Source organism: Lycorma delicatula, chromosome 9 (assembly GCF_047948215.1).
Source record: "Lycorma delicatula isolate Av1 chromosome 9, ASM4794821v1, whole genome shotgun sequence".
Taxonomy (NCBI): Eukaryota; Metazoa; Arthropoda; class Insecta; order Hemiptera; family Fulgoridae; genus Lycorma; species Lycorma delicatula.
The window spans coordinates 39,310,872-39,322,413 of NC_134463.1; the positions used below are offsets into that span (position 1 = coordinate 39,310,872).

At 31.0% G+C, this 11,542-nt stretch overlaps 1 protein-coding gene across 2 annotated transcripts in view; it reads left to right on the forward strand.

Moving 5' to 3' along the window:
• gig (TSC complex subunit tuberin) overlaps nucleotides 1-5,773 on the forward strand; it is a 242,397-nt gene extending 236,624 nt beyond the window's left edge. For both annotated transcript variants that reach the window (XM_075374599.1, XM_075374600.1), the window contains 3 exons: nucleotides 2,034-2,174; nucleotides 4,680-4,850; nucleotides 5,431-5,773. In XM_075374599.1, coding sequence (XP_075230714.1) covers nucleotides 2,034-2,174; nucleotides 4,680-4,850; nucleotides 5,431-5,643 — 525 coding nt within the window. In that variant the 3' untranslated portion in view covers nucleotides 5,644-5,773. The remainder of the gene's footprint in view (nucleotides 1-2,033; nucleotides 2,175-4,679; nucleotides 4,851-5,430) is intronic.
• The last annotated feature ends 5,769 nt before the right edge of the window (nucleotides 5,774-11,542 follow it).

Consider the following 11,542-nt stretch of genomic DNA (forward strand, 5'->3'; position numbering starts at 1 on the left):
TCCTCTGATGTAATACCTTACGGTGGTTCCGGAGGCTAAAGGAAAAGAGATAAAAAAAGAGAATTATGAATCTCAAAAAATTGCCACATATGGAAGAAAACCACTAAATGTTGTAATTCCAACTGATGTCAACAATTGTAGTGATCTTTAACATACAGTAAATTTTTTTGTTGCCGTAAGATATATTTTTCAGTGATGGTCCCATAAGCAGAGCTATGGTATAGTCAAGAAATTCCAATCCCCCAAACCTTAGGAGTGAACCGTTACAAGATGGAGAGCAGTGAGATGCTGTTTTAATTCAATCTGATAAAAACCATGGGTAATCGTGTGAAAAATGCAGATGGCTATGATTGCGCCTGTCACTGCTTCTTTTCAAGCCACTAAAAGATTCTGCTTATTCTAAAAGTTTTAATGGAATCATTAATTCCTTTAAGTTGGATCACAACAGTACACAAATTATAAGGAACTACACTCAATAAAGGCAAAAACATTTTTGCAAAAGACCAAGCGTATGTTGCTCTGAAGAAAGTTGTGTGATTTGGTCTAACAAAGTACTAAATAAACTACATGATGTCAAATCACTGGCAGAGATACAGAGATTATGAACCTACCTATTAATAAATTTCTAAAAAAAAAAAATGTTGAATCATTTGATAAAATTTGGATGAGACCACAGAGAAAGTTTCCCTTTCAAACAAAATAAAAACTGCTGTTCAGTTACGTTCAGCTATTTATGTATTTATACATGAAAGTATAAATGATTATTGCTAAAAAATTTAAAAATAGATACAGTTCGAATAAAAAACATCCTCTATTTATTAAAGTCAGTTAAAAAAAAACCTGTTTCGCTACTGAATAGTGACAGTGTATATTTTCTATTTAATAATACATTATTGCTTTTTCATAAAATATAGTTGTATTATTTTATTGATTTACATTATTTATGATGGTGCATCAGCAGTAGTCAAACTTATTTTATTTAAGAGAAGAAAATGATTTGTTGGGAGTTTTTATTGCATAAAAAAGCTGGCATTGATGTTGCTGGACTTTTGCAACCTTGAACTTGATTCTTCACTTTATGTAGAGTTAAATTTTAATGTATTTAAATTTTTTATACTTATAAGACATATTTGGTTAATAAGTTTATTCCCTGAACCTAATTTGGTAGGCTAAAACAGATCAAAATTTTTTAAAAAATGTTATAACTCGAAATTTAATTTTTCATTGATGTTAACTTCCGTAGTGTTATTAGCTTTTTAAATTAGTAAAAATTACAAGACATTTTCATTAAATCAGAATCCCCTTAAGATATATATTTCCTTGAGCATCTCCCTACACTTTCATGCAATTAAAAAAAAAGATGTAATTGGGAATTCTCTTTTATGAATAATAATTATTTTTTGTGTAAACAGCTAAGTTTTAATTGAAAATAAATTTTAATACAGATTTTACATTGATTCAGTAAAAAATTTTTTTTTTCCCTACTTTCCAAAGCAAAGTACAGTATTACTTTCAGTCACATGGTGGAATGGGAGGGGTATAAAATTAAATTTTCTTTTTGTTTTAAGGTATGAGGAGTACAAAAATACAATGTACATAAAATATATTTCTTTATACAGTATATGTAGGCCTATGTATCAAATTTATGGCTCAAAAATCTCCAAAACTACTTGATAAATTTTATTGAAACTTAGTTATGCTGTAGCAATGTATCTGAAGTTGTGCGTGTGAGAATTTGATGAAGATTGGTTGAGTTATTCTTCAGTTACATTTAATTAAGGTTGTTTTTTTTCATATCCACTTATGCAGTGAATCACAGTGGTGGTGATAGAGTTTAAACTTGAAATAAAATAAAAAGTCTTAAGAATATTTTTAATTGGAGTTAATTTTATAAGTATTTACTTCCTGAGTAAATACTTATAAAATGATGTTAATGCTAATATATTATATATTAATACTTGTTTGCCAAATATTTTTTTTTTTTATTGTAAAGTTATGTGGTCATGCTAAACATAAATAAATACATTTTCTAGGTTATGTTCCATGTAGCAACTTTGATGCCATTGAAAGAAAATGATCCTCAGTGTAATGGTAAAAAATTACATATTGGTAATGATTATGTAACAATTGTTTATAATGAAAGTGGTGAAGACTATAATATACGAACTGTTAAGGTAATTTTATTAGTTACTATTATATGAAATATAAAAAATATTTTCTGATAATTATTTATGTTATTTATTTTTATTTGTTAAAATGATATTTTCATCTTAAAATGAAAAATGGAACTACACTACTACTCACTTAGTACTTTTACTTTTGTCATTTCATTTGCCCTAGGTCTGTTCAGAAAATAACCGAACATTTTTAATTATACAGCAATAGAGATATTTAGTGATGTGCAGTTAGCAGCACTGTGTTTCACATAACCTTCTCTGTAACTGCATGTTCTTGGATTCTTGATATCTCGTTTAGTTTTCATTTAATTGTTGTTTGAGTGCAACATATTTAAGTGTTACTAGCAATTTTTGTAATGTGCAATTTTGGGGAACAACGATATAATGTAAAATTTTGCATGAAACTGGAGAAAATTTTTACAGAAATGTTTCAACTTTTGAAACAAGCTTACAGAGATGCTGCTGTGGGTCGTATACAATGTTAAGAATGGTTTTCACAATTTAAAAGTGGTCATCAGTCAATTGAAGATGATCCTCGACCAGGAAGGCCTTCCTTCAACTTCAACTGATGACACCCACATTCAGAAAATCAATGATCTGGTGCATGCCAGTTGACTGTCAGGAATGTGCAGAAGAGGTTACCGTCTCAGTTGGATCATGCCATGACATTTTGATTGAAAAATTGAACATGCATCAAGTTACATCAACTGCAGAAAGAATATCGAGTGAACGTTTGTCGGCAACTTCTTTTTGTAAACAAACCAATGATGATGAAACATTCGTGCAAAGAATCATAATGGGAGACAAAAGCTGGGTTTACGGCTACAACAATGAGACAGAAGTTCAATCATCACAATGGATTGGCAAAGGACTCCATGCCTCAAGAAAGCATGTCAATCTCAATCCAATTTAAAATTGATACTCTCTGTTTCTTCGATTTTAATTGAACTGTGCATTTTGAATTCTTGCCTCAAGTTGAAACAATTAGTGCACACTATCAAGGCGTTTTGCAACGGTTACATGAAAAAAATCCAAAAAAAGAGACCACAGTTGTGAGAAGCTCCTGGTTACTTCACCACAATAATGTGCCTGCGCACTCAGCTTTGTCAATTCATTAGTTTTGTGCCAAAAATCAGATGACTGGCCTCCTTCAACCTCCCTAATTGCCAGACTTGGCTCCTTGCGATTTTTTCCTATTTCCGAAATTAAAATCTATGATGAAAGGACATCATTGTGAGACTGTTTGACATTTAAGCAAATTCATCACAGACCTTCAAGGCCATTTCAAATGAAGCTATTCAGGACTGCTTCATCTATTGGAAACACAACTCAGAAAAATGTATGACTATGAGAAGGGAGTACTTTGAAGAACACAAAGACCAATAATCTGTAAAATTAATAATAAAGATTGAAAAAATAAAGTTCAGTTATTTTCTGAACAGACCTCATTTATTATTGTATAAAAACAAATAGTAAACATTTAAGATCAAATTATAGCAGTGAAAACATAACCATTAACAGAATAACACATACAATAAAATAAAACAAGCTGAAGGAAAATTATTACTATACCCCCAAGAATTATGGTTAATTTATGTTCTGTAATTGAAGAAAATAAATTAATTGTTAACCACTTAAATATTTAGATCAAATATTTGATGACAGAAATAAAAAACAAGACTTCATAAATTATAATATGTTGTTTTTTTATTGATGTGTGTTACACCTGTACCAAATGAATATTGTAATTTTTTTAAAAAGGTTTCTGATAAAATAATGAAAAAGAGAAATGTTTAATCTGTTTATAAATTTAAATTTTTGATAATCCTTTGACTAGAGAGTTTTGGAATTTTAATTGTACCTGTTGCATAATGTATGTATTTTTAAACGTGTTAAAATTTATTTTAACAATTGGAAACTGTAACATAATATTTTTAATTAGTTGAAATTGCTCAAAGACAAAATTATCCACTTTCTTTACAGATTTGTCATTACAGTCAGTAAGAGTTGATTTTATAACATCAATGCAGTTGTCAACATTTACACTCACATTATCCATTTCATCAAAGTTAAATTCTTTATTTTCTGTAGTTCATTGTCAGAAAAATTCCAAAATAATACCATAATAAAATAATGAAGAAGAACTAAACATAGAAAACTAAGAACCAAATGTACATTCAAACAAACTGTAGTCTAGTTTAGATAATAATCTGAACACAACAGCCAGAAGACATGTTGGGCATAAGGAAAATACAGATTTATTTCATGTTAGTTTTCATTTCTAATAGTAATATGGTTTAAATTTTTAATAAATCTGTTGAGAACTAATTGCAGCATTTCTTTTTTTAATGAAAATAAATCCCAGTTAAATGATGACTGAAAAGCTATTTTAATTTCAAACATTTAATTAGTTTTAGTTTTAATCATTTTTAAATTTATTATTTTATTTATTTTTATTTAAGTAAAGAGAAATTTTATGTTTATGAAAATTTTATGTTTTAGGGCCAATTTAATTATGCTTGTGTTGTTGTGCAACCTTTAGAGCATGACTGTAATGAAGTAATGGTTAAAGCAAAAGAAGAACTAGTACAACATATTGGACACTCGGAACCAAAGATTGTTTCTGATAAAAATGTTTCTATACTTGCTCGACAGCTGGCTCTTCATGCAAATGTTGGTATTGTTTACCCACTAATTTATTATAAGATCTGTTTGCTATAATTTGTGTTTTTAAATTTGCTTATTTCATTATTTCCTTTGTATGCTGTAAAGATATATCTTTATTTGTTATAACAAATTAATTCTTTTATTATACATTTTTTTTTAATTATATGTAGTGAAAGAAACATTCAAGGTTAAATTCCAATATTTCTCTGTCTAGTTAATTAGTGAAATGTCTTTGTATGCTTTTAGAAGCCATTTTAAAAATAATTAGGATGTATACAATCTATACCACATTGTATACTATATTAGTTTACTAATTGTAGCAACAGTTATGCCCTATTTAACCCCTGAAGGACAGCTTTCCAATCATCATAAAAGATGATGCTCTGTCAATGAAATTAAAGGAGTAGGGGCTCGTATCAGTTGGATATTGTAATTAATAGGGATATGCAGGTATTTTTTTTAAACATAATCAGAATTTTAGGCCTAAATTTAATTTTCCTTGATATTTTTTTATAATAAAATATATATAGAAATAAATTTAATTAATATCAATTAAAAATTATATTATGTGTTTAATTTTTTACAGTTAGCTTCTATGATATCACGCAGTTTAAGCACTGATGGTAGCGACCCATATGCTTCAAATTGGTTAGAAAGGCTCAGGCAAATAAAACGGATTCGTAATAAAGTTCTTCAAGAAATGAACACTGAAGTATCTGGTGTAAGTAGCGCTAACGGAAACCAAAGAAGTCACTCCAGTCGACGTATGCACATGGATGACTTTACCGAATATACATAAACTTTTCATCAAGACAGACATCAATTGTTTGATAATTAATATAATATTGTTATGTTAGCTTAAGTCTCCATATGTATCTAAAATAATTTTGGTTGTGTATAATCATAACATAAATATAGTTTTATATAAATTAAAACTGTATTTTTTTACCTCGAAAATATACTTCAGACATACTAATGCATATTTAAAAGGAGGCAATTTCCTCCTATTGTTTTACTGATTGTAAATAGAAGTATGAATATAATCCACAGATGTTTTGTAAAGGAAAGCTTCAGAATCTAGTCAGAAACATTGGTAGTACCCTTTTCTAGGGAGAAAAATCTAAGAGATTGGTATACTTTTCGTTAAGTTGGATGATACCAATTTTGAGCATAGAATAAGCTTATCTTAGAGTGAACCTAGATAAGAAACTTATTTGGAATGCTCATTTTAAAAAATTATTGAGAAAATAAAGTATTATCAAATGGCTTGCATTCACAAGCTTCATAACTTCAGACTCTTAAGACTTTTCAACTTTGACATCTGCAGTGGAATGAATTTCTATGCTTGCATGTCAAGTTCTGTGACATGTCGAGCTGTCAATACTCCATCTTAGCTTTGGAGTACAAAACTGAATTAGATCCCTATAATTGGTTACTCTAAAGGGGGGAGGTTCTGCCTAAAATGTAATCAACTAGAGCCAGGTAGTTGGCTCTAATTAGGTAGCGAACCCTACTTTGCTAAGGTTGGGTTGGCTATGCCTGAAACCTATGGTGGTCTCCCAATAAAAATCTTCTTTTTTTTTTTATGGAATACCACTACATGTAGGAAGAATCATATCCCTTGGACAAGCTATTGCAACATAAATTATTGTGTAAGGCCCTGGAAAACAATGTTTCCACATTTGGAGCTTACCTTATTGGTTATTGGCATTTCTGATGTAGCTAGACTAGTGTTTGGAAGTGAACAATAACCTCATACCCAAGATTATTTAATTAATTGTTTATATACAAATATATGACAGTAAAATGAGAGTATATATATCTTGCTGTAAAATGATAGTTAATTTCATACCAATCTATTGAAGCCGAAGAATAAGATACGTGGTTTTTTTTTTCAAGGTCCGATCGGTCACAAAATTGAAACCACAGTGTAAATAAAAATTTTTTTATTTGTAACAAGTACTTACATAGTTATGCTATTTCTCTATATAGTCGCCACTCCGATTTAGACATTTGTCGTAGCGTGGTACCAACTTTCCAATACACTCGTCACAGTCTGTGATGAGTGTATTGGACACTCGTCACTGGCTGTGTTGAAAACATAGCCTGTGTTTTCAGCCATGTTTCTATGCTGGTCTGCAGCTCGATGTCTGTGCCAAAATGTTGTCCTCCTAGCCAGCGTTTCATGTGGGCAAAGAAAGAGGTGAAAATTAGATGGAGCCAAGTCCGAGCTGTATGGTGAGTGATCAAACACTTCCCGACGAAAACTCTATAGGAGCTTCTTTGTTACAGCTGCAGTGTGCAGTCAAGCAATGTCATGGAAAAAGATAATGCCTGATGACAACATTCCTCTCTGCTTATTCTGAATTGCCCTTCGTAGACGTTGAAGAGTCACTCAGTATGAGGCTGCAGTGATGGTCATGCCACGTTCCATGAATTCCAACAAGAGAACTCTATTCCGGTCCCAGAACACAGTAGCCATACACTTTCTGTTGAAGGTTCGCTTGAATTTCTTTGGTTTACTGGGAGAATGAGAATGCGTACACTGTTTGGATTATTATTTTGTTTCTTCATTTTCAAAATGACCCCCTTGTCTCGTCCCCTGTGACAATTTTGCTCAAAAAATCTTCTTCATTTTTGTAGCGCTGGAGCAACATTCGCGCTGGGAGGCGTCGTCCATTCTCATTGTTTTGTGATGGTTGGACAGCATCTTGGGAACCCATCTCGCACACAGTTTGCGGTACTGAAGTCTCTCACTCACAATGGTGTAGAGAGCTGACCTTGAAATTTCAGGAAACAAATCATTCAATACAGAAATTGTGAACCGACGATTTTCTCGAATTCCCTCATTCACTCGCTCAACGAGATCATCGGTTGACACTCGCTTCCTTCCCTGACCGCCTGCATCATGAACATCTGCACATCCTGCTTTAAAGTTCCTGCACCATTGTCGCACTTTGCTGTCACTCATTGAAGTTTCTCCGTACACATTACTTATTCATCGATGAATTTCAGCTACATTAGAACCCTCAGCCTGAAGAAATCGAATTACCGTACGCACTTCACACTTGGCGGGATATGCTATTGTTGTAGACATGTTTACGTGCTAGCTGCGTGTTCAGAAATAAACTAAGGGACGTGGCGTGATTGAAGGCCATACTAAAGACGCTGCGCAACACATATGCGCAAAGGTTCATCTGATTTTTGCACAGGTTTTTATTTCGCGACCGGTCGGACCTTGATAAAAATAACCCTCGTAATTTTCAACTACATTAAGATATGAAATGCTCTTAACTCTTTCTTCAAAAATTACAGTCTTATCAGATATCACTGCTCACACCATTTCATATAGTGGAAGGTCTGTAATAGTGGGGATTTTTTTTTCACCAAAATACACACATTCCAGAATATCCAATTCCAACAATCATGTTTATTACTAAGGTAAATTGCACACTCATCAGAGAAGAAAACTGGTTTCCATGACAGAAATTGGGAAAACGCTTTAGAAAAGCTTTGCAAACGACTTTCCCCAAAAACCATTTTTTGGTTAGAAATCTCATTAACACGAGAAGTCTTAAAAGATTTAAACCCAATGAAAAAACATCTTTGGTTTAACCCAACATGTTTTAGATGTTTATAAAACTTCTTTCAGAAAATAATGAAAAAACCTCTTATTTTCTGAAATGCTGAATAAGGAATATTAGCTTTGAAGACCCTGGTCAACAACTCCACCTGGTTGAGTTAAGAGGAGATTTTACATGGGATATTTCAATATCTGAGTTATATTCAGTCTGTATTATATCATGGAGATTCAATATATTATATCTTGGCCGCTCTGTTTTTAGTAACATTTTTAATATTAAAAAAAAAAGTCAGTTTAGTAAAAACGTTTTATTTCAATCATCAAAATGGTTAATAAATCTAGAATTTTAACAAAATAGTTTTATATATATATTTATATATGTATAATATATTAAAAGTATCTTAGTATTTTATACTAAGACGTATGCCACATTTCTCCTTTGACGTAGTAACCACTTACATTAAATTTTTACTTAAATAATTACATTTAAAATACTTTCTGTATAATAATTCTATTTGTCACATAAATATGTTGTATTTGTACGGTTCCCCTAATACCTTACTTGATTACCTTGATACCTAAAGTGATGATGGATATGATGTTAACGGTTCAGTAGTTGCAACGAGAGAGATATATTAACTAATTGATGTCAATAACAAGATTGTTGTTATCATTTTAACAACTTATTTCTTTTATTTTTTTACTTGAGTTTATATTCGCTGATTTTAGTCAGTTAATTATTTAATTTATTTATGAATATAGTTTGGTTTCTACTTTATTATGAATTATATAAATAATGTAATCTCAATTTATTTTTATAAAAATAGTCCTTGATAAAAAAAATCATGATCAATGCAGCTGTATATATCAGATTTGATTAGATCATACATGTTTTGAGCAAAGTTAGGTTAGGTTAAATTTACCATAATTAGTAAAAAAAAATGTTAAAGACTTCAAAAAATAAATGGTTGTAGCAATATTTTAAGAAAATTTTTATATTGAGGTTGTCTTTTATATTCACATGTATACAAAAACTTGCTTCTTGAATCTTTATAAATGAAAATTATCAAATTAATAATATGAATTAATGTGGATTTAAATATTTTTAAGTTTTAACTTTTGCTCAACTCACGTTATGAAAGACTGAAAAGTTAAAATTCAAAAACAAACAAAAAAATATCATTTTAAAAGAATAAAATTAACTACCAACTTTGAGATTAACAAAGTATAAAGTTCAAAATTTGAAAAAAAAGTCTCCTCTGGTTCTTTGATAACTCATCCAATACCTCATGTGCAGTCACTGTGATATCTCACTGCATGTTCAGGTTCATCAATCCTGTGGTTCTGTCTGCTTCCATTCATTTCTGAGGTAAGTCTTCACCCTTCTCAAGGTGTTGAATGACCTTTCAGAGGTGCAATTGTGACTGACAAACCTACCATTATCTTGAAAATTTGTCATACTTGCAGAAACAATGAGCTTCTACATACTTTAAGTGCTTTGAAAACATCCGATAAATATAGTTTTTCTTAAAGAGCAAATTGTCTTTATAACTTGACTTCACCCAGCCATGTATTTTTCGGATTCTGAAACAAGTTTTCATATGTGTCATACAGATGCTTTGCACCTTTGTCTACATCTGTCGTGCTAATATTGGTTTGCATAGTTGTCAAAATATTGAAATTCTATAAAATATTTTCTTAGAAAATCAAGTGCTTAATAATGCTTCAAGAAAATGATTAAAGCCTGTAATAATCTTTTACAGGCAATTACAGCAGTGAGTTTGTCGTTGGATTATTTGTGGCATCTTTATTTCAGTATCTTGCTTTTAACAATCCTGCTTCACAGTATCAAAAATTTTCTAACTCAGATGTTTTTTTAATGCACTGATAGACAGATTAGCTAACTTAACAGCATGCGACATGTCCATATTTTACATTTGAAGCTCTGTACTCAATGATAGGGTAATAGTGTACAGATTGCATCACTCTGTAAGAAATTTGAAATTCACCACTTTTCAAGGTATCAAAAGTCTGTAAGTTCCATTTGCTGTTACCTTAGAATCAGTCCAAGTATTCAAAATCTTTTGAATTGCTTTAAAAACAAATGGGTGTAACTCAATATATGTTTCAACTGTCTAATGAAATTTTACCCAGCACGTTGGACATAATTTCTTCAATTTTCTATGCTTGGGCTCAAGCGGCTTGCTTCTTTCTTCAACTTCAGCCACTTCTTTGGTTTAACCAAAGAAAGCCTCTTCATCAGTTCCAGCCTCTTTTTCAGCTGCATCCCGATCTTCGGATTCTATTTCTTTAAAGAAAAGTTTATCTCTTTGGGGTACTAAAAAAAAAATATAAACAGTTTCAATTGTTCCTAGAGTGTTTTGAATTGTATGCAATTTCATACTCATTGCAACAGCCCCATTATATCGCTGATTCATCAAATAATTCATTTTGATACCTGTTCTAAAAATAACAGAAGCGTGTCTCCTGTACAATCAGTCACTTGAAAAAACCTAGGAAATTTTCGCAAACCATATTTAGGTTTTCATCATAGTAAACAAGTATACTAACAACTGTTCTTTCCTAGAGATATCAGCCGTCTCATCACCTAGAACCAAAAATACCGTGGATTTATTAACATGCTCCATGTTATTACTTTATTGCTCACCTCAATAATTTGATTTTGAATTTTATTGCTAATATATTTAGCATTCTTTGGGGGTGTTCAATTGAGAACTGACAGTTTTGGCATAAAATTGCAGTAAGGCTGAAAAATTACCCTCATTTAAAACTGATTTCTCTTCAGTAATATTTCCACAAAATTCACTTCCTTGCAGTGCCAATCTTTTACTTCCACATAAAATAATATTGTTTCTACTATTGGCCGTAATTTCTTTCTATTACCTTCAATTGTCATTAAACAGTATTGAATTAAAACATGTTCCATGTAAGATATTTCAGTCTGGAGAAAGGGATTTAAGTTAAACTTTTAAATTTCAATGAACTGTCAGGTGAAACTGCTCAAATTTTGACTAGTTTTTTGCAGTGTATGAAAAATAAAAACTTCTTTTAAACTGCTGATAACACTAACAGTAATTTTTGTAGTGTGAACTTT